Here is a 22929-nt window from a genome sequence, read left to right as displayed (position 1 = left end):
ATTTTATTAAGAATTTAAAATAATAAAATGTATTTAATTCTATATAATAATTAATTTATTTATTTTTAAATTCAATCATTCTTTAATTATATATAATAAAAAAATATAAAAATTTATTCAGTTATTTTTTTAATAAAAATTAATTTACTTTAATTATATATAAAAACAGTTATAAATAATAAATTAAACTTATCTATATAATAATTAATTTATTTTTTTAAAATTCAATCATTCTTTAATTATATATAATAAAAAAATATAAAATTTATTCAGTTATTTTTTTAATAAAAATTAATTTACTTTAATTATATATAAAAACAGTTATAAATAATAAATTAAACTTATCTAATTTCCTATTATTTTTATTATTTTTTAATTTTAAATATTAAAAAACATATATTAAAAATTATAAACGTATATTTCATATACGATTTAAACTGAAAAATCGTATATAAAATATACGAATTCTAGGTTTTAAATATTTTTTAAAATTTAATATATTATAAAATTAAAAAACCTATATGAGTTGAAATTGTATACCACATATACGATTCTTTTTAAATCGTAAACATGGTTGGTGATTTTAGTATTCAATAAAGACACTTCGATTTTCAGAAAAAATAAATTTTCCCATTTTAAAATATTCAAAAAAAAATTTACACTACTTAAAAAGAAACCGTTAATCCATTAAGGATAAGAAATTAATTATTTCTTAAACATGATTAATTATGTAACTTTTCAAATCACATATAATTAATATAAGAACTGTATATAAGTTTTAAACTTCTATCTCAATAAATATGAAACTTTAATTCAAAATATAAATTAGAAAATTAACAAATGTTTCGTCTAATAAAAGTTTACACGGTAACATATACTTTACTTTGTTATTTTTTGAAATTTTCATTTTATATTTTGAAAAAAAAGGTAACCTTTATTTTTTTAAAATACCTTGTACAAGTAAAAAAGCATATAAGTATCCTATTAAACATTAAGATGAGATATTGATAAAAGATTGAGATTAGGATTGTTCAAACATAAATATAAGATACTATAAAACCTTATTTATTGTAATTCCTAATAAGATTGTTTAAATTAAAGTAAGAAAATGAATCAAAATAAAGGAGTTGAGGTTGTGAGGATCACACGTAGAATTTTATAATGTTTCACTTTTATAACTATAAAGTTAAGTTCATTCACCAAAACAATTTTCAACATAATAATACATACCTTAGAATTTTCACAACTTCTTCAAAGTCTTATGTGAACATAATCTCATATGAAAATAAAAATAATAATAATAAAGTATATTTTATTTTACTAAAAGTCACTCCAAATCTTTTACAAGAAAAAAAATTGTTTCACAAAAGATAGTTTACTAGAGTAAAGTATGAGTGAGAGTACGAAACTTTAATTAAAAAAATTGAAAAAGAATAAAAAGAAAATAAATTAAAGGTTTATTATCACTCATTAAACGATTTTTTTAACATTTTGAAAAATAACTTTTATAAGACGTCTTTTTCTTTTCCTAAAATCACATGTTATACACTATTTTGTAACAAGTAACTATTGGTTGATCAAATAAAAAAAAATATGTTATTTATGTAAAGTCATGATTTTGATACTAATGTTCGTAAAACACTTGGTTATGAGCAATTTTCATTTTTTTTCATAAGTTATATTAATATTTTAAAAACCTAACTCGATTTACCCTCATTGTTTCACATATAACACATAATGTTATTTGATTGACAAAACTTTTTAAGAGTTTGAAAACTTAAAAAATCTTTGATTTCAATACTATTTTTTTTTTGTAATGGTACGCATCAACACACAAATTTCATACAAAAACTAATTTATAAAATAAAAGCAAATATAAAAAAAAACAGGTTGGTGAATAATGTATATATGTCATAATAAATAAGTATCAGAGAAATCTAAAGAAATCAAGATACAGATATATCCGAACAAACATTTTGTTAAAATATAGTTGAACTATATAAAAAAGACAAAAAAAAACTAACAATTATGAGTTGGTGGAGGCACAAGTGCAAAGGTGATGGAAAAAGGTGGTCGAGAGCTTAAATAGTCATGTAGTTCACCTTATGCGTTTGATTAAGAAGTGAATTAGTGTTCCTACTCAAGCTTTTTTTTACCTTTCCTTTGGTCATGCACATCATCAACGATTTCCACAAGCTCAATATGTGGTAGTTCACCAATACGTTGTAGAGTTTTTTGAATAAGCACATCAATTTCTTGTTGCTTATCATCCTCAAACACCTTATCACCCAACCTCCACAGTTTTTTTTCCAGATTGTCATACACCTTTTGTACAATAAACCCAGGGTGATCCTTGCGTTTCGGAAGTTGTTTGTGTATAGGAAAAAAATGCACCACACACTTGTGCATTATAGCCTCAGCAGGAACTTCATCACGATGAAAGCTATAAAATAACTCTCTTGTATCATGTAATTTCCAGTTCCCACCACCTTTTTTCGCAGCTTCTTCAGGACGATAAAACCATTGTCCTGTCACTACCACATGACCATTACTTCCTTGGGTAATGTCCTAACAACATAACAACACAAAAATAGCCCCTTTAAATAAAGAAAATAAATAGATTTGTTTTCATAACATCAATGCAATACAAATATTGACAAGGAGAATGATAATACTAACAATGATTGTTTAGTTGGCATGAAGAAATCAAATTGATTAACTTTATAGATCTAAAATTACAATCAATAGAAATTGACAAATAAATAAGCGTACACCTTAATAATGGCAACATATGGCTTTTTGACACCTCCATCGGGGAAGAAAAGAACAGAATCCTCCTTTAAAAACAAAAGCAGAAAGAATTGGGAAATATTTGTGGTTTTGAAAACCCTAATTTATGATGAATTGATGAGGAAAAGAGAAGCTTACCAGAGTATATTGGATGCCATTGAACATGAAAGACTCATAGTGACTTCTCTTGTATTTTCCTTTTCTTGAAAACCTAATTGGCTCACCTATAGGTGTAGCATCCTCCGAAATAGGTGTAGCATCCTCCACGAGTTGAGACGATTCTGGTACCTCTTCTTTTGTTTCTAGTTGCTTTCCTTCTTTCTCATTATTGTTATAGTCATCTTCATCTTCCTCTTCCTCTAATAGTCTTAGTCTTTTCCTCGTGCGTGGGGGACGAGGTGCTTCATCTTCATCATCGCTACTCACGGTTACTCGAGTAAGGTTTCGGCGATTCACCATTTTCAAGTGTTGAATTGTGATTATTTTCGTCAATCTAAGATAAAACTCATAAATATACATGTCAAGACAAATCTCACATCAAATCGATTTAACTCATGCGTTAAATATTAACTCAACTCAAGTTTATTCTTTTAATAAATCATTAATAGTTTTAAATATATATTTAAAAGTATAATCAATGTCATATTAATATTTGTATAGGAAAATTTGCATGACTCATATATTCACAAAATGCACAATTTACTTATTATTAAATAATTTAAATATAATTTTGATTTGGTTATCTATCATAAAATTTTCACATATAGATGTAACACTAATACATTACACGACAAATCATACGTAAAAATAAAATAAAATATATTAAAACTTTAAAGTATTATTACAATTCTTCATTATATTTTTTTTAAACTATTCTAAGCCAATGGGCTAATAGACATCTTTAAAATATAAATAAAAGTTTATATATTTAAAAGAGCAAAATTTACACATATATTTACTATCGCTAAATCACAATTTTATATTATATATACGTTCCCAGTATTATTGACAAATTCATACCATTAATATTTTTTGTTATTAATATAATAATATGACATGATATGAATTTTGAGAATTTAATTATGTAATAATATTGATGAGATAAAAATGAATAAAAATATTAATATTGTACAAATAGTTAAATTATTATTTTTATTAAAGATTAAAAACCTAGTATGAATTAATTTTAAAAAAAGTAAAAATTATAAAATATTGTGTTACATGACTCCATGTAAAATATCACTTAATACAATGTTAAAACAGACATATAGACGTAGATGTCACCTTGTATTTTGTTTCATACGACATTGATACATAATAACTTTTTGCTTCACACGTTATCACTTTAAATATTACACTTAAAATGTTTGAAGTGTTTGGAAATTTTATAAAAACATTATGTATTATTTGTTATCTATATTATTATATAAAAATGATATAATTTTTGTATTATTTTTATTTAGATAAATTTTATTTTTAAAATTATTTATTTATTTAATAAAATAAGCAATTGAATAATTTATTTTCATTTAAAAATAATTAAATTATTTTTTAAATAACAGTTACATAAATTTTTACTATTTTTTTATAAAATGAGATATATATTAAAATTGTATTATTTTTAATTTTTAATTAATTACTAATAAAAATAATATAATTATATATTTTAATGAAACAAAAATGTGAATACAATGCGCTTTCAATGGTTGTTGCGATGAAAAAATTAGAGTAAAAAGAGAAATATAAAAAATTTGATAAATTATTTAAACAAATCAAATGAAATATAAGTAAAAATATTAGAGTAAAAAGAGAAATATACAACAATTTGATAAATTATTTAAACAAATCAAATGAAATATAAGTAAAAAAAATTAAGATTAAATACAAAATCTTAATATATTTGAAAAATAAAAAGTAAAAAAATATTAAAGAGTAAAAGTAATTCATAAACTTCAGATTAAAAATAAATTTTAACTAAAATATTATGATGAAAATTAATTAAGAATCAAAACTTGTCAAAAAGTTAAAAGGGACTAAAAATCAAAACATTAAATAATTGAATGATAAAAACTTATTTAGCCCAATTTATGTGCATATGATGTGGTTTTGCTTACTTTTTTTAGGATGTGTTTAGATTGAGGAGGGGATGTGTGAGGATTTAAGGAAGTGAATATGTGTGAAGAAAGTTAGGTTGTTTGGATTGAGGATTGAAGTATCTTATAGTGAATGTGTGAATAAAGTTTATCGGATTTGTGAGTGATGTGATGACTTTGAGAGAATTTTTTTTTTCAATGTGTAAAATGTTATTTTACAAATTTACCCTTGCCTATTAAAAAAAATTAATAATGAAATAAGTTATTTTTGTTTAAAAAAAAACTTTCATAATTAGAAAATAAATATGTATTAAATGTAAATAGGTATGATTTAAAAACTATAGAAAAAAAAATGTATTCAATAAATTAAATAAAACAAAACTTCAAGTAATTTATTAAAATATTAAAAATGTACTATAAAATTGAAAAATAAAACAAATCTTATATAAATAAATAAAAATATTATTTTTTAATATTAAAAAACATATAGTAATAAAAAATAAAAAATACTACAACAACAAAAATATAATGTAAAAAACATAATAATTATAAAAAAAAATATTAATATATAAACACAACAACAAATTAAATAAAAACAAAACATCAAGTATTTTTTAAAGTATTAAACATATATTATAAAATTGGAAAATAAATAACATCTTATATAAATAAAAAGTACTATTTTTTAATATTAAAAAATCTCATAGTAATGTAAAATAAAAATATTACAAACAGTAGAATAAAATAAATGAGGATAAATTCGAAAATAACACATGCTAACTTTATTTTTCTGTACATCTCTTCATTTTGCAAGGAGAAAATATTTACAATTTACAGGTATATCCTCTCATTCTCTTCTCCACACAACCCTGAATCTAAATGAAAAATATTCTCTCACTTCTTTATCTGTAAATATTACATGCACAAAAGCAAACACACCCTTCAAATTTCATTCAGATAAAATCTAATTAGTTATTTGATATAGTGATAAATTAAGGTATTTTTTTTTTATCTTATAGTCTATCTCATCTCGGCAATACAAATATATTTCTTATCTTGAAGACAAATCAGGATGAAAATTAATAAACTAATATGATCTCTTTTATTCTTTCATTACTCCACTTCTATTATAATTATTATTATTCTATTATGACAATTATTATTGCTATCATTATTTTTATTTTCAGTGTCTATATTATTATTGTTATTTTCATGGCAACAACTACATTACCTTATTATTACCATCATATTGTTAGCATTGTGTATTTCAATTGAAACAATTATAATTATATCATCATTCACTATCATTATTATAATTAGTGTCATTAAAATTTTTGTTTTTTTAATCATTAACATTATCATAATAATTATGATGTTTTTATTATTGTTATTATTAATCTTTTCATCATTCTTATTATTATCATTATTTTATTACATATTCTCATTATCTTTATTGTTATCATTACCTTACTTGTATAGTACTTAACCTTCAAACAATCCCTTATATCATCTTAATATATTCATATTTTGTAAATTTATATTGACATATATTATTTTTGTATTTACTTTACAATAGTTTGTGCATAAATATATATTATTATTAATATGTTATATACACTACAATAAAATTATGAAATAAAAATTATTTTTAAATATAAAAAATAATGAGTTACTATATTAACTAAATTAGAAACCATCTTATAAACTAAAAAAATTATTAGTATGCAAAATAATTTCTATTAATAAAGTAGTTTCAACATTGGTATCTAATTATTAGCTACTAAGATTTTATCTACTGATTACTTATATTTTAAATTAGTCTCTATTAGCCTTTTAGAGGTTAATTTAAAATATAAAATATTAGTAGCTAAAATCTTGATAACTAATTTAAATATCAATTTAAAAATTATTTTATAATTTTTTTTATTAATAATAAAAACTATTTTAAATATTAATAATTTTGTAGTCTTTAAAATAATATATAATAATTTAATTAATATAATAATTAATTATTTTTTATTTTTAAATTTAATTATTGTTTAATAATTTTGCAGTGATATATTAACAGATATTTTATTAAAATTTTATGGCAAATAATCATATTTAAATTAAATCAAATTAGTTAGCTCCAGTAATTTAATCGTTGGACGTGACTTGTCCCAGCAAGTGTCTTTAAACAATCAAATTAATTAGGGATGGCAAAGCACGCGGTCCGCTGGTAAAAAACGCGGGGCGGATTAACTTTTTCAACCCGCTAATCCGCATTAGTCCGCGGCCCGCGCGGGCTAGTAGCGGGGCGAGACGGGCTGGCCCGCTAACCCGCATTAGCATTGGTTCTCAAATTCTTAACAAGTATAGGAATCGACTTTTGTCTGAAAACGTGAAAGCAATCATTTATACTTCTAGTTGGAAGCATGGTTTTTCTAAAAAAATTATCTTATTTTTATTGTATTATTTTTATGAAAAAATAATTAATTAATTGTCATTGTTTTAATGTATGCAGATGACGGGGAAGATTATAATTATGAAAAAATAGATGAAAGTTCTTCTATGGTGACATCCAATGTTATTGAAATGGAAGAATGTCAATAATGTTTATGTTTAATGTTTTTGAATTAATGTTTATGTTTAATGTTTTGGAAGTGGAAGAATAGTGATATTTGATATTTATCTTAATGTTTAATGTTTTGATGTTTGACTATGCTGGAAAAGGAAGAAAAAAAAATTTAAGTCTGATAGTAACAAATATATAGGTTTAATTTGACAATTTTTTAAGAACAAAATGTAAAAAAAAATATTTAATTTAAAAAAAAAAACACGGGTTGGCTCGCAAACCCACGGGCCAACTCTTATGCAGGGCGGGTTAGGAATTCTAGCCCGCATTAACTTTGCGGGACAGGCCAACCCGACCTGCATTTTTGCGGACTAAGCGCGGGATGGACCAATGCGAGGCGAGCTGCCCGCTTTGCCATCCCTAAAATTAACTTCATCAAATGTCACTGGTCTTACCAAACCCAACTGTTATTATTAACTCGACATTATTTTCTATTTAAAAGAAAAAAATATACATAATATTTTATTTCCTGAAAAGTAAATATATTTGATTGTTTTGATTAAAAACTATATTGAAAGTCGGTCCAACAATAAGAATTTAATTTTAGAAAAAAAAAATTTACAATTGAAAATATAAGAAGTCTAACTATAATAAACACGTGTTCCGCCCCTAAAATTGAGTATTTTAGTCTTAGTTCTCAAATTTTGTTTTTCATTTCATTCTTGTTTATATAATTTTTGTTCCTTTAAAAAATTCTTATCATTGGACCTGTGTTTGGGTTAGGGTTGGGGTGACACTATAGCCGCATAAGGATGTGGGGTGTCACTCCCATTTGGATCCGCCGATGGTAGAGGGTGAGGGGAAAGTTTGGCAAAATGAGAAACCTTTCAGAAGTGAAGGGAAAGGAGAGGGTGAAGGAGTAAATGTCAGGTAGGATGAGTGCAAAGTCATTTGTGTCCTCACTAGAATTTTGGACGTATATGGACGTGAAACATGCATGCACGGGGTTATGTGAAGAACCTTTTCAGCAAGCACATGAGATTCCTGACCATTGTTCAGGAATCTCTTTGACCAACTTCAATGCTCAATGAATGAATGAGCATAATAAAGAGGTGCAACACTATATATTTGGTTCCCAACCTTACAAAGCAGAGACAATTCAGTTCTTCACAAAGCACAAACCTAGAGAGCTTGGAGAGGGTCGTGAGTAAGCATAGTGGTGCATAGTGGTAGGAGAGTGCGCTTGGTTCTTCGTCTGTGACCTCAGGTGAGCTTTGTGTGAATTTAGTTTCATGCTTAACCGATTACCACTGAAAATGAACGTATGACATAATCGATTATGTGGAAAAAAATAGTTGATAATCAATTATGTTCATGACATAATCGATTACTTGTAAAAATTTTCGTGAGATAATCGATTGTGGTGGTTTTTGAACTCCAAGCATAATCGATTATGTGGCATAAACCTTTGGATAATCGATTATGTGCTATTTTAAATTGAAGTGATAATCGGTTATGTTTCTTAATTTTCCAGATTTTTTATTTTGTGTTTTTTGAACTAATTTTTGAATGATTTTTTCTTCCGACAGAGTTTCATAAATCTTAGACTTGCATTGTGTTGTGACTTTGGTTTTGTTATGCTCTCTTGATGTACGTGTGTGTGTTTTTTAAATTGTGTTTGGATGTTTATTTTTATTTTGAATTTAATTTGTTTAAATTATTTTAAAGTACTTGTTAATTAATTTTTAATTTTAGATATGAATGTTTAGGAAAACTAAAATAGTTATATTAGTAAATTAAATATTGTGTTAAGTTGATTATCTAAAATTGTATATTGTCAATGGAAAAATTTCATGAAATTTGAATATGTTATTTTTTGACATGAATTGAATTTATAGATTGAAATTAGAGATCTGAATCTGTTATTTTAAAATATTGTTATTAAAAAAATTATAAAAAATGTTGCAGTAATCTAAAAACAGAAAAAAACCAAATATACAGAAGATTTTTTTACATTTAACAATGTTAATAAATAAATTTATGAATAACTTTGAAGCTGTTAATAAATAATTTTTTTATTTAAATTTACAGAATAGATTATTTTTTTGGAATTATTATTTTTACAGAATGTAAGTATAATTTTTTAAAACAAATATTGTATTAATTAGAAAAACAGAAAGATTACATAACAAATTAGAATTTTAAATAATATGTGTACATAGTTATTATTTTTGAACATTTAATTATTTATAAAGAAATAGATTCATTTATTTGAAATGATTATTTTTAGATAATGGAAATAGAAATTTTGAATGCTATATTTTATATTTTTGGACATTTTAATGGACATACCATAATTATAAAATATATATAATTTATTTCTCATAATTTACATAAATTGTTAATATTATTATTTAAAAACTAAATCAAATATTGTAAATTTTTTTTTTAAAAAAAGATTACATGGTCAAAAGTATACTTTATTATTATATAAAACATAATGTAATAGAAATTAAATAATATAATACTAATTATTTTAATTAACTTGAATATCCTTTAAATTAATTAATATTTCATTTTCCTATTTATTTATATATAAGGATAAATTTATAATTTTACAATTTACATTATTCAAAATATATTAAAATATTCTCATAACTATCACATCATTTACATTTTCCAATAAACTTTCTTCATACTTCCACTCTAACCTTCTTCAATCCAAACACTCTCAACTTTCTCTACATTTTCACTCCCCACAACCTCTAATCCAAACAAAGCAAAGAAGTTGGTCGGTAAGAGTTGATGTGTCTAATAGATGTCCATGTCATTATTCTTATATGTCAAATGTGTCCTTTGTCTCATGTTTACGTGTCTACATAATTAATTTAATTGTTTAAAAAGAAAAGAAGAATTAAATAGGTTAATAATAGGCCATTTCCAACCCAACATCTCCTTAACTAACATATTTTACCTTTCTCAATTTAATAATCTATGCTTCCTAACCCAGCACCTTAAAATATTTCATAAATGAATCCCACTAATAATCTCATTTTACCAATAAAAATGTCCTAAAGCAAAAAAAAATATAGAAGGTACAAGATATAAATTCAATTTTTGTATTTAAAAAAAATAAAAACTGATACATGATCCTCTTAAGAGTTAAGCAATTGTGCTTATAGAAACAAACAGTGTTTATTAAGTAAATCCAACTATAATGGTTCTTATTAGGCATTGATGCTAATAAGTAAAAAGGGAGATAAACATCTTTCTTTGCTAATGACCTTATAGGTTATTTGGGGGCGAAGTATGCCATTGGGAGGACAAAATGTTTGGGCAAGAGTTTTGGGAGATGAATTATCAGTTGAAAGATTTAAAGAATATGTTTATCACAACACTGTTGGTGTGGAAGCAAACATAAGAAGATTCTTGTAGTAACCATTCAAGAGTTTAGATTAATCATTCCCAAAAAGACTATTCTTGTATAATTGTGTGTGCACTTGTGAATAAAGAATAACTCTAATAAAAGTTAGATAAAAATAAATAAATGATAAAGATAAAAAATAACTTTCTCAAAGTTACTTGACAAATAACTGGATTCCTCCTCTTCTATAATGTTTAGATATATGAATTCCACTTCCCACATGTAAATTGTTTGCATTTCTCTCAGCAAGTCTCAAGAAATCTTACCATTCTCCATGCCATTCTCTCATCAACTCAATCGAAATTGTGATAACTCAGTCTCCTTAAAGGGAGAGACAGAAGGAAAAAGAAAACTAAAATTACAAAAAGAAAAATATATTGATATCCATACAGGAGAACAGGACTCTAACAGGGCATCAGTAAAGACAGGTTAGCTAGAAACAGCAATTAAAGTATAAAGCCTGCAGGCATCATGTAAAAAGTACAATTGAATTTAACCAACGCAGGAAATGTTCCTACTTACAGAATAAATGGGATTGTCAAATTACCAATTTGACTGTTCTTATCCTCTTTGCTCTGAGCAATTTCCTTTAAACTCGTCCAAGATTTTCTTCGTCTTTTGCTGGATGTACTCACAGAATTTGCTCCCTTTCCAGACATGTTTGTAGTTTTAATAATATCATTGGACAAGGGACTATCTTGCCTTCTCCTCTTTCCTTCTAACAAAGTTCTTGTATTTGTACTTGACGAAGTAGATTGAGTATCCATAAGGGTAACATCCTTGGCCACAACTTGGGAAGGAAACACTTTTATTTCACTGACTTCATCTTTACTTGCAATGCCTTTCTGTATTTTACGAGACTCACTTGTGATGGATTTTGATGGAGGTGTTAACTCTAATGATGGTTTAACTTTTGATGGACAGATCCCTTTTATGTGTCCCTTAGGGGTTCCTCTCTTTAGATTCTGATGCAAACAATAATGACACTTGTACACTACGTTGTTCTGAGTAATGTTACCAGACTTCTTTTGCTTATGCCTGCCCTTCAATTTATTCTTCTCAATTCTTACAGTTGAATTAAAGCCAGGATGAAGAACAGTTTCACATCTGTAGAGCAGTCAAATGATTATCAGGGTTGATAAACATATTTCATACTGAGATCTCAGGAAATTTCCGAGCACCAACTGTTTAAAGATAGCTTAAAAAATAAAATTAGCTATTGGAGTTATCAAATGATTTTTGTTTCTATGAATTAAAGTATTAACAACAAAAGATCACCAAATTCTTCAATGATATATTATACGGATATGGTAAGTAAGCAGCTGAACATTTATAAGCATAGATAATAACAATAAAACAGCAGCAACCATTACAAAATTTTCACAAATTGGATTGTTAATTTGAATGTTGAAGCATATCGCAACGTAGAGCGGTGTTACTATTCCCTAAATAAATTGGTCACATAAAATGTAGTAGTAGTTAATCAAGCATCCATTTGAATAACAAAGATGAAATTGATTGGGAATTAAACATTTTGAGGTGTCTAAGTCTCATACAAAGTAGTATGGAATGCTCAATAAATTATTTAATTGTTTGGTTGTTCCCCTTTAATAGCTAGTTTTTAAGAGCGATTTCAGTGTTTGGATGCTTGTGAATTGGTATCAGAGTTGGTAAAAACGGCTTACCTATGGAGAGTTTTGACTGGTGGAGTGCTATGACAAAGGAAATTGAGTGAAGTTTCATCTAGTAAAGTATTGTAGAGTGAACGCCACTAGAAGACTCTCAAAAATAGTTCTATGATAGGAATTTGAGTATTACGGGATGTCAAAGTTCCACATGAAGTAGTATATGATACTTGGTAGAGTGTAGTGTTTGGTTATCCTCTCTTAATAACTAGCTTCTGAAGGTGGATTCCTCGAGTGCTTATTAGAAATATAACACTTTGCTAATTTGGATCAGATAATAATTCCAACAATAGATAGATCATATTGCTCCGCATGACTATTCAAAATGTTAAAGAAAAATGATATTGTAAATTTAGTGTTCTCCTAAAGGTTCAAGCCATCGAATTTAATTATTAAAGGGGCAACTACTGAACCAAATTGAAGAATAAGAATAACTACTAAACATACAAATAAGGGCATAACAAACCTTTCGCAAATTATTAGAGAATTATCAGGTGGTACTCCAATTGCCTCTCCAAAGGTGGCAAATTGGTGTCCATAGAAGGCACCTAGAGACTGTATGGGAGGGTCATTGGTGGTGGCCCAAACTGCTAGGTTTTTCAAGTGCTCAAATCTCAATTTTGACTTGGTGTTAGAGGCTGCCTTGGTTTGTATTTTTCCCGTGACTTCTTCCCTCAATGATATTGGAGCGTGAGATATAGACTCCAATGCTTTTGCCCGTCCTTTCTTGCCCATGAACTTTGTTTATGGGGAATTGCTTTGAACACCTGTTATGCACAGACACACAAAAAATAACATAGTATAAAGGTTCCAACATAGATAAAAGAAAGCATAAATGAACTGAAATTAAATAGTCAAGAATGATACGAGGAGAAATAGGATTCTGGGGCACTATGACACTTAGACTAAAGTCCCACCACACCTTTCTCTACAGCCCTAGGTTTACCCTTTCTCGTCTATGAGCAGCGTCACTTCATGAATGTGCACACTTCAAGCATAACAAGCTAACCATGAAGCAGTATGTTAGATTATTGCTGCTATAATCTTGAGAAAGAAAAAACTCAGACCGTAAACTAAAGGATAAAAACGAACAACGGAAAACATTCTTCATTGCCCCAGGTTTGTGGTAGAGCTATACATATAAGGTGGGCATGATTGCAGTATTGGGCCCGTGAACAACAGGGTCCATGATAGAAGCAAGAACTAAAACAACACAAACAGAGATAATAATGGGTCTCAAAAACATATAATAATGGTCCAGCTTAAACATATTACTTCATCCAGGTTAGGATTTTGATCTGCCGTTTGGGCCCACAACACAATGGAAAACAGCAGAAAGATTGCAGTTTAAATCACCTTTTCAAGAGATGAGGTACAGTGCAGTGAAGTCAAGGAGATGGAGTGGAGTCTTTTGTCTTGTGTACAGTGGTTTCGCTTGTTATTAAATAGTTTCCTCTACGATTGAAAAGATGACCAATCAACTCATTGTTTCGTTAGGTTAGGTCGCACATTAGTGATCCAGTGAGGCCCAGATCTATGTTCTACTCCTTTTACAGGCCTAATATTGGGGAATTATAGTTATAGCGCCCGCCAACTGGGTTTTGATTTGTGGATTGGGTTAGACACAATGGCACTACTACTCTATACTATAACGGTGGTGAAAGGTAATTCACTATCAACTGTATACTATTCCACACAGCAAATGAGAAGAGAGTAAATTTTGAGGACATACTTATGAGCAAGCTTCTTCAACTTCTCTTGCGTAGATTTCTGCAACATTAAGAATAACAAACAATGAAGCAATTTACAAGCAAGAGCCTCCAATGAAATAAGTAACACAAAAGAAACTCAAAATGTGCAGGAGGCATATATGTACACTGAACCACGTTAGTGATGTTACTCGCATCAAATACATTTAGCTTCTATCTCCACCTCTGGATGTATGATACACATATAAGAGAAATTTGGTTTCTAATAGCTTTCAACATATTCACCTACGTTAATTCTTTCTTGAGGACACAATTTTCATTTTCAACCAAAGTGGTTTAAAGAGTTACGCAAATCTTGCTTCCTGGAGTGGGGGCAGGACGAGAAAGGTTGTTGGTTTTCCAAGATTTATTCTTAATAAAATAGTTTTTTAGGGTTAAGGGTGAAAGTTTAGGGATCGATGATTGCATTTGCGTGTGTCAAAACAAAAGGAGCGCACTAACAGTGCCTGAGCTGAAATTTTGTAAGCAAGGAGTTGGGAATTGAAATGTTGAATCCCCTTTCCCAATCCAACTCAGTATCTGTACACAAACACACCCAAAAAAAAAAAAATTGAGTCGAACAAAGTGCAATTTGTGTTTGGATGGAGTATTTGAGAATTCTAAGGAATTCAGCATTCTAACTGCCTCTGGTTGTGTGATGATTGTTTAAATGTGGACCATGTGAAGAGATTTGTATCCTATTAGTTTTTGTTTTATATACTAGAGAATCAAGGTTAGAGGGTTGATAATTTAGTATAATAGTAAGAAGAAACTTATTTGTAAATTTAGTATAACAGAAAAAGTGACCAGTGAAGTAAGATATGTAATTGAACAAGAACAAATAACAAAGGAGAATATTCTCCTCAGCAACAATAGATTCGAAGCACATTCGATTTGGTTTGAGAAATTCTCCACGTAGAACAAAACGTGAATAATTTTAAAGTTGCAAGTGCTGATATGTTCAAACAAACCTAATAGGCTTTCAATGATTCTATGTTTAACAAACTTATATGCTGCCACAATCAAAGAACACTGCCAATAAAGAAGGAAGATATGTTGAAAACCAAAAGGTAAACCGATACAATAGAAGATAATGTAAAATGTCAATAATGTAGCGGAACCTGCATAGAGCAAATTTATAATCGAAAAGAGAGTGAAAAAGAGAACACGATAACGAGAAAGACGAAAGAAGAGATAGATAAAAACCGGTGCTGTGAGAGAGGAAACGACACGAACCTGAGGGGATCGACGGTGAAACGACGACCTTCGCGGCGGAGCGAGAGACGAAGGAGGCGCTTTCTATCAAGGTAGAAGAAAAGTTCTCTCAGAATCTTTCTTATAATTTAATTTGAAGTTAATCAAAATATTTGACATGTTAGAATTTATTTAATTTTATTTTAAGCAAATCAACGGAATAAAATATTTTACCAAGCAATATTTTAATTTTTCAGTTTATATATGTTAGAATAATAATTAATTTATAGCGTTTTTAAAAAGTATTTCTAGAGTATTTTATCTCGTATTTTTATGTCAAATTTGTTTAATATTTGTAGATATTAATAGTTAATAATATTATATAAAGAGGGATAAAATTACCAGTGAAGCAAAATGTTATATTATTAATAACTTTACATAAATAATCAATCCTTAAATTATAACTTCATGACATTATAGTTATTTATATAAAATTTATTAAAATTAAACGTTAGTAAAATGAGAAAGTTTTAATATATTTACAAAATATACATTAGAGTAATTTTTATTTGATGTATTAAATAATCTTATATTAACATAAAGTTTTATTTATATAATACATGTATGAATAGCTTTCAATGTGTTTTGAAAAAATATTATTGAATAAAAAACATAGAATGATGTACATTTAATTTACTGCTTTTATAATTTGATTATTATTCTCTTATATTACAATATAAATTATTTATTCGAATAAAAAAATTGTTTGTATATTAACAAGTTTTATTTGTTATAAAATTTGATTATAATATATCTCATATATTCAAAAGATATTTAGGATATTTATTCTCTATAACTCTAATTGTGTAAAAGAAATCTTTATATTAAAATTACTGACACCTTTATCAAATTCCTTACCCACATTTGATATGGACATAATAAATTTGAAACCTAAAAAATCTAAAATACACGAAAATTCAATTACTTTAATTGTTTTTTTTTTATCTTTAAAATAGTTCATTTGAATAAGATAATTCAGTTTTTGTGTTTCAACTTTTATACTAAATTTTATAATTTTATTTTGTTTATTCATTAAAACTTCTGCATTTTAATGTTACCCAAAATCTATTCATTTTAAACAACAAAACCTTATAAAATTTATATTATTTAGGAAACTTTGATATCCAAGTAATTTAGATGTACATTATTTTAACTTGTTACACGATATAAATGTTGATTATGTATGTATATATATAATAAATATGTTTAAGATTTACAGTATAAGAGTATTTTTAACTATTAATATTTTCTTAAAAATATTGAAATCTAATTTAAAAATAAATAAAAAACCATAGATGGAAAGAGATAAATCATAATAAAAAGTAAGTATGACAATAACGAAAAAAGATAGTTTAAAAATAAAATTTTAACTCTTTATAAAGATAACCAAATCAAGAAAAACAAATAAAGAAGTCATTCTAAGATATATTCGTTAAAATTTTAAATATTTTTACAAATAAATTAAAATTTCTCATTTTCAACCTTTCTTTATATGGTGGTAAATATTTTGATATTAAAAAATAATATCACCTAATAAGTAAGGTGTAAGTAGATATTTTTAAACTAATAATGATCTAACATAGGAAATAATCATCTGCGCAAATTTACTATCCCTCAAAAGCTTGAGTCAAAGGCTATGTCCATGCCACATTTTAAAAAGTAAACAAGTGACTTTGGTCATTTATTAATTTGAAATCACTTGTACCAAACAAACAAATATTTGGTACAAGTTTTCTGCATTCCTCCATCTTCTTCGTATAGGAGAATCAAAGTGGAGTTAGTAGCAGCACTCTCTGAACACATGATCTATGTTCTTTCCCCAGTTGCTATGATACAACTCCAACAGTTTGTCTGCTTGGGTGAAACCTGTTCACATAGTCAAATGTGTGAAAATGGTTTTTTTTATGCTCAATGCAGAGATGAATAAATTAATGGGATACCTGTGAAGACCACTTCCTTCAATGGATCCAAGAAAACGGATTCATTTAAGCCTCTTCTGTCCAGCCCCTCCTGCAAAACCATAGATGTGCCTCACACCACTTCCAATTTTTTCTAGATTGTAAAATCGGAAGAACAATTAGTATCAACATTTGAAATACATTTACCTTTGCCCACTTCAACACATCTTCTGCAATATGTCTCAGCAATCTACCTTGAATTGAAGTCCTTAATCCAGTTATGGGAACCTAAACATACGAATTGCATGAATTAAGAGGTCCTGATTCAAAGAAAAGTGCTAGGCCAACCACTACATTTCTATATGCATTTCATTTTTTTTCACAAAATATATGTCTGCTTGTGCTTCATTACCATATTCCTTAAATTCTGTAGGTCTTCAGTGGTCCAATCAGCAATCATGTCTAAAACATTTTGCAGTGAAACCTCATCATACAGCAAACCTACCTGAGAGAGGAAAGTTAACCACATTAAACAAACGTCAGGTTGAAAAAATACCATTCCTTGATGAAATTAATTAGGACAATTTATCAGATGAAAAGGTTATAGATAGCATTGTTAAATCAGATATCTAGCAGTGTTTAATTATTCCCCGCAGATAAGCAGATAAGTATTAAGAAGTTAAGTATGTATTTTTCATTATATAGAGTCTATCAAGATACAATATATCCCTCTTGAAGATGAAGATTATTGAATTGGGTGTTGCAGAGACAGATCAAATACCCAAAATGCCGGGACTGCGCATATCATGTGAAGAGGGCCATTATCAGCACCTCTCATTTCCATGTATCTCTTTAGCCTGACCTGTACAAAATTAAACACTCTGCAAACTTAGTATGCAGCATTTAGATAAATCCAAATCCTCAACATGGTCAAAGCTGCATAGTAACCTCAGGAAATATGGTTGTTAGATGATTTTCCCAGTCAGCTAGTGTTGGCACTTGACCTGGAATGGCAGGGAGTTTACCTGCCATGAAGTCCTGCATAACAAATCATCAACTATATATATAGAGAGAGATATATATAAATTGCACAAAACTATATATATACGTAAGTGGAAGGTAATGAGAGATTTGAGAGATAACCCGGAATGACATATCACGACAGTCAATGTACTTGTTTCCGCGATAAACAAACACCATTGGCACATCAAGAGCATAATCAACATACTGTTCAAATCTACAAGAGTAACAGACCACCAAAAAAATCAGACTTCGTATCATTAAAAAAGTGTAATAAAGTAAAAAGTAAAATTGGAAAAAGGTAAACATACCCAAAATTGTCATAAAAAACAAAGGGGAGTATGCCAGTGCGATGTTTGTCAAACTCACCAATATGGCTGTTTACAACATAGCCAACAAAGTTTTATATTAATGCTATATAGAAAACAAACATTTGGGTTTTGTGGTGAACAATAACTCATGACAATTATAGACCTTCTGGTGGTGAGATAAGAACTTGGAACCCCATCCTTGAAAGGTGAATTGGCGAACAAGGCAGCTGCTAACTGGATTGGTTTAATCGTTATATAAGAAGTCATATAGGAAAAATAAAAACGTTACAATGAACCACCAGAATTTCTTACAGGCTGCAAAGCAATACTGGCACGCATTTTCTTGATCATGTCTGCTTCCGAACTGAAGTCCAGGTTCACCTGAACCCATAGTTTTTTTCATTTGTTATTTTAGAGGCACTAAAAATATTTCTAATGGGATCATTTGTGATGCTTAATATAAGAACAGGGATAAATATGCCAAATAGTATATGCCTAGTAACTGAGGTATAAAAATTCTCACCTGAACTGAGCATGTCATGATCAATATTTCAAGTCCAGGCGAGCCGAATTTGCATAACTGATTCTGTAAAATGTTATACCGTTCCTGGAAGAAGTCAATGTATTAGCATCCCACCCTTAATTCAAAGATTCGATGCAGGTAAATATTACCTTAGGCACTCTAATTATGTCTTCCAATCTCCATTTAGGCTGATAACCTAATCCCAAAAATCCAATTCCCAATTCATCTGCAACAGTTTTAGCCTATGAAGCAAGGAATAAGAATTCTGTCAGATGAATCGAGGTGTAGTTCTCAGTCTCATGACCAAAAACTGCCTTCTAAAAATGATAACAATGTTGCAATCCATGGTAATGAAATAAAAAAAACTATTAATTAAACTATCTCAGAATTCAGAATTCTTTTATCACAGAAATTGCAGACACTAACCTGATAGAGATGTGAATTAATCTCATCACAAGTTTGATGCAATGTTTTCAAAGGCGCACCACTAAGCTCAAACTGACCACCACGCTCTAATGATATGTTTTGCTTGTCCTGTTTTTTACAAATAAATGTCACATTCCCTTTAATTGAAATTGGTCTCGGGACAGATTCCCAATAGAATTTTTGCGAATAAATATTCAAGTACTATTTCTGCCCGTAGCCACGTCAAAACCAAAATCCAGAATACGAGGCACAAAATTTCAGAAAGAAGAATCATTGACTATTGTAGGACTTACATTTTTCAGTCCTATGATGTTGTCACCTTCCATTATTTTTTCCCAATCAAATCTCTCGGCAATGCCATTGAGTAAAGCAGATAATTGTTTGTAATTAATTGAACGCAAAGTGTTACGCTCAAACCCAAACTTCTCGTGCTCTGTACCTATTCTGCAAACACAACATGCAAGCTGGGTAAATCACCAAGATATACTGTACAACATTAGTGGTGTGTTTTGAGGAGAAACCAAACAAGCATGTTAATCAGTAAAATGTCGATCTCTTAGTGAATGGAAACTAGGCAACTCAGAGATCTCAAGTTGAATTGGACAATGTTGGAGATTCAACATCATCGATTAGAGTCTTTCCCAGAATATCACATCGACCATCACATCGAACAGAGATTATCACATCGAACAGAGATTAGAGCTTTCACAAGATATAAGTGTGAAAAACCTTAAGACAAACCTTAAAAGTTGAGTTAGACTTCTTCTTGATATGGTATTAGAATAGAAAGTGTAATAAAAGGGATAAATATGAAGGTCTAACCTCCAGCTTTGTTTGGGCTTGCAACCAGATGCCATGTAGTGAATAAGATGATCTTTTGTCAAGGGCTCTTGGGCAATAGCAGGAGCCTGGTCTATGGCTGGCCCCGTAGCAACAATTACAGATCTTCGCCCTCCTTTGAATCTTGCTCCTCTTCTCTCTTTGCCATTAAACTTATCATAACTTGACTCCACCTTCCCAAAAACCAAGCACCCTGGCGTCCATTTCAGATTAAGAGATCCCATTCCGCTTACTCCAACAACACTGACACCATGCATATACACTCAATCAAGTTCTTCAACATCAAAATTAGTTAAAATTACTTATCTATGCACTGTGCATTCTCTTTTCTTCTCTTCAAAATGATGATCTAGCAGGTTTCTAAGTAAACTAACTTGCATGCATGCATGCATTCATTAGGAACAAATATTGCAGTTCAATAAAATTACCTCAGACGAAATGCTCGGAAAACAGAATGAAACCAGGGATGTTCTGCGTTGATTCACTGGGAAGAAGATTTCTGTGGAATCAATGTATATAAAATGGTACGCTATGGATTGAGCTACACGTGTGCCATGGTACAGACACGTGACTTTGATTACTCTGCTGGCTATTCTATTTTTGACACCTTGCCTTCACAACTCACACGTCCTCCTCCTCCTCTAATCGGTAACTTTTTAATCTATATTTTTTAGTTTCTGTCTTATTAGGTGTTTTTCGTCCAATTATTATGATATTTTTTTGAGGTTTTTTACTATTTAATGGTGGTCAATTTATTTTTACTGACATATCAATTACTTTTTAAATGATTTATGTCTGATTTATTACTCCCAAATAGTCCAATGGTACATAGCTTAGAGTCATGGGGAAATGTAATTTAAATACAAAATTCTCACAAAAAATAAAGAATATTTCAAATGGGTTGATTGAATGTAATGATTTTATCTAAGTGAATTTTTTAGGTCAAAATATTGGTGTCGGATAAATGGAAAGGTGGTTTGAAAGAAGAATTTTCGTTCTTTTAATACTTGAGTGAGAGGCTTATTTCAAGACGTCAAATAATTTCATTTTATTTAGAATCGAGGAAAATAATAATTTAAATAATTTTTTTTTGGGATGACACATTAGAATTGTTCACTTTAAATTTTTTCGACCTAATTTTATCCTTAAAAAACATATTAAAAAATAATATATATATATAAACTAAATTTAATAAATAAATAAATAGTGTTACGTGCTATGAGGTTTGGATACATCTCTTAAATTACGTATCTATATCAGACAGACACTGGTAGAACACATATCCGTGAAGTGTATAATTAAAAAAAAAATTGTTGGATTTTTTATCATGGTTTTAACACAATTTTAAAAAGAAAAAATATATAATTTTTATTCAAAATCTCAAATTTATTGTATAAATTTTTATTATGATTATAAAAATAAAAAATAATTTTTTTTGAATTAGTCATGAGAAACATCTTTCTACTACAAAAAAAACTAAAACATAGTTGTGCACATAAATATTTATTATCAATTTATATAATTCATAATTATATATATATATATATATATATATATATATCCACGTGTCCTACATTTTAGAAATTATATGTATATCTGTATCCATGTTCATATTGTATCAATGTTTATGTCGTATCAATGTCTGTGTCTGTGGTACATAGGTTAACTGATACTGTATTGGTATCTTACATATGCAACATTCCGGTAAAACTTATTAATAAAATGTTTAATTGAGTTTCTTAACTTTTAAAATTAGAATTTAAAAAAAAAAGTTGATATTGAGTTATCTATTTATTACAACATGTATTTTATATAAATTAAAATATTCATATTCCTACAAATTAACATTTTATCATAAAGTTTTAATAAATTATTGAAAATCACAATTAAACATTATAAGTTAAAAGTGAATTTCGCATCCACCAATGTATAAGTAAAAAAAATACATTTCAAATTTACCAATTCAAGTAAAAAAAATGTATTTCGAATCATCAATACACAAGTAAAAAAATGCATTCCAAAATTACCAATTCATAAATATCGTGGAACCTCATTTTCATAAACCTCTAAACCCAGTCACTTTTCAAATAAAAATGACAATACTAGTTTTAGTAATTTTAAAAATGTAGTGGTGCAGGAAGAAACACCAAGCCCAGACCATTGACATGTGGGGGTGTTTCTCCCAAAGAATGGCTTCCTGCATCCTATTATTTTTATAAAAAGATATTTTACCCCTTTTAAAATGACTTCCAAATTATTCTTTCCAAAATATTTTCAAAACATTCTTTACAGAACACATTTTATGAATTTCAGATTCACTATTCTGAAAATAAAAAAAATGTGTTCCAGAAAGAATATTCTAG

The 22929-nt window shown here is 28.1% G+C and overlaps 3 protein-coding genes across 5 annotated transcripts; all 3 read right to left on the bottom strand.

The window, feature by feature from the left end:
* Nucleotides 1-2136: 2136 nt before the first annotated feature.
* Nucleotides 2137-3249, bottom strand: LOC137809361 (ASI1-immunoprecipitated protein 3-like). Its single transcript, XM_068610484.1, has 3 exons — nt 2929-3249; nt 2775-2837; nt 2137-2568 (listed from the first exon to the last, which is right to left on the bottom strand). Exons 1-3 carry the CDS (start codon nt 3247-3249, stop codon nt 2137-2139), a joined length of 816 nt encoding a protein of 271 aa, XP_068466585.1.
* A 7766-nt stretch (nt 3250-11015) lies between these two features.
* Nucleotides 11016-16610, bottom strand: LOC137811422 (uncharacterized). 3 transcript variants are annotated; one of them, XM_068613167.1, is made up of 4 exons: nt 15531-16610; nt 14279-14316; nt 13013-13313; nt 11016-11968 (listed from the first exon to the last, which is right to left on the bottom strand). In XM_068613167.1, the coding sequence occupies exons 3-4, from the start codon at nt 13279-13281 to the stop codon at nt 11380-11382; spliced, it is 858 nt and encodes a 285-aa protein (XP_068469268.1). In that variant the 5' UTR covers nt 13282-13313; nt 14279-14316; nt 15531-16610; the 3' UTR covers nt 11016-11379. The 3 variants fall into 3 exon arrangements, with proteins under 3 accessions (XP_068469268.1, XP_068469269.1, XP_068469270.1); XM_068613168.1 differs by lacking the exon at nt 14279-14316 and having other exon boundaries at nt 15531-15651; XM_068613169.1 differs by lacking the exons at nt 14279-14316; nt 15531-16610 and adding an exon at nt 13469-13577.
* Nucleotides 16611-17130: 520 nt separating this feature from the next.
* LOC137811421 (glutamate--cysteine ligase, chloroplastic-like) lies at nt 17131-21182 on the bottom strand. The gene is made up of 16 exons (XM_068613166.1): nt 20995-21182; nt 20549-20809; nt 20020-20170; nt 19727-19834; nt 19450-19542; nt 19301-19384; nt 19090-19158; nt 18941-19011; nt 18778-18843; nt 18590-18683; nt 18395-18484; nt 18228-18308; nt 17859-17951; nt 17654-17734; nt 17489-17558; nt 17131-17414 (listed from the first exon to the last, which is right to left on the bottom strand). The coding sequence occupies exons 2-16, from the start codon at nt 20788-20790 to the stop codon at nt 17326-17328; spliced, it is 1482 nt and encodes a 493-aa protein (XP_068469267.1). The 5' UTR covers nt 20791-20809; nt 20995-21182; the 3' UTR covers nt 17131-17325.
* Nucleotides 21183-22929: the final 1747 nt, after the last annotated feature.

The sequence above is a fragment of the Phaseolus vulgaris genome, chromosome 2 (genome assembly GCF_000499845.2).
Source record: "Phaseolus vulgaris cultivar G19833 chromosome 2, P. vulgaris v2.0, whole genome shotgun sequence".
Classification (NCBI taxonomy): Eukaryota; Viridiplantae; Streptophyta; class Magnoliopsida; order Fabales; family Fabaceae; genus Phaseolus; species Phaseolus vulgaris.
This window is presented reverse-complemented; position numbering and strand designations above follow the sequence as displayed.

Coding starts and splice junctions, on each gene's coding strand:
- LOC137811421 (XM_068613166.1), bottom strand. CDS start 20,790: ATGGGATCTCTTAATCTGAAATGGACGCCAGGGTGCTTGGTTTTTGGG. Junction 19,012..19,089: donor CCAGTATTGCTTTGCAGCCT/GTAAGAAATTCT, acceptor AAACCAATCCAG/TTAGCAGCTGCCTTGTTCGC. Junction 18,684..18,777: donor GTTTTTTATGACAATTTTGG/GTATGTTTACCT, acceptor TTACTCTTGTAG/ATTTGAACAGTATGTTGATT.
- LOC137811422 (XM_068613167.1), bottom strand. CDS start 13,281: ATGGGCAAGAAAGGACGGGCAAAAGCATTGGAGTCTATATCTCACGCT. Junction 11,969..13,012: donor TCTCTAATAATTTGCGAAAG/GTTTGTTATGCC, acceptor ACTGCTCTACAG/ATGTGAAACTGTTCTTCATC.
- LOC137809361 (XM_068610484.1), bottom strand. CDS start 3,249: ATGGTGAATCGCCGAAACCTTACTCGAGTAACCGTGAGTAGCGATGAT. Junction 2,838..2,928: donor ATGGCATCCAATATACTCTG/GTAAGCTTCTCT, acceptor TTGTTTTTAAAG/GAGGATTCTGTTCTTTTCTT. Junction 2,569..2,774: donor CATATGTTGCCATTATTAAG/GTGTACGCTTAT, acceptor TTATGTTGTTAG/GACATTACCCAAGGAAGTAA.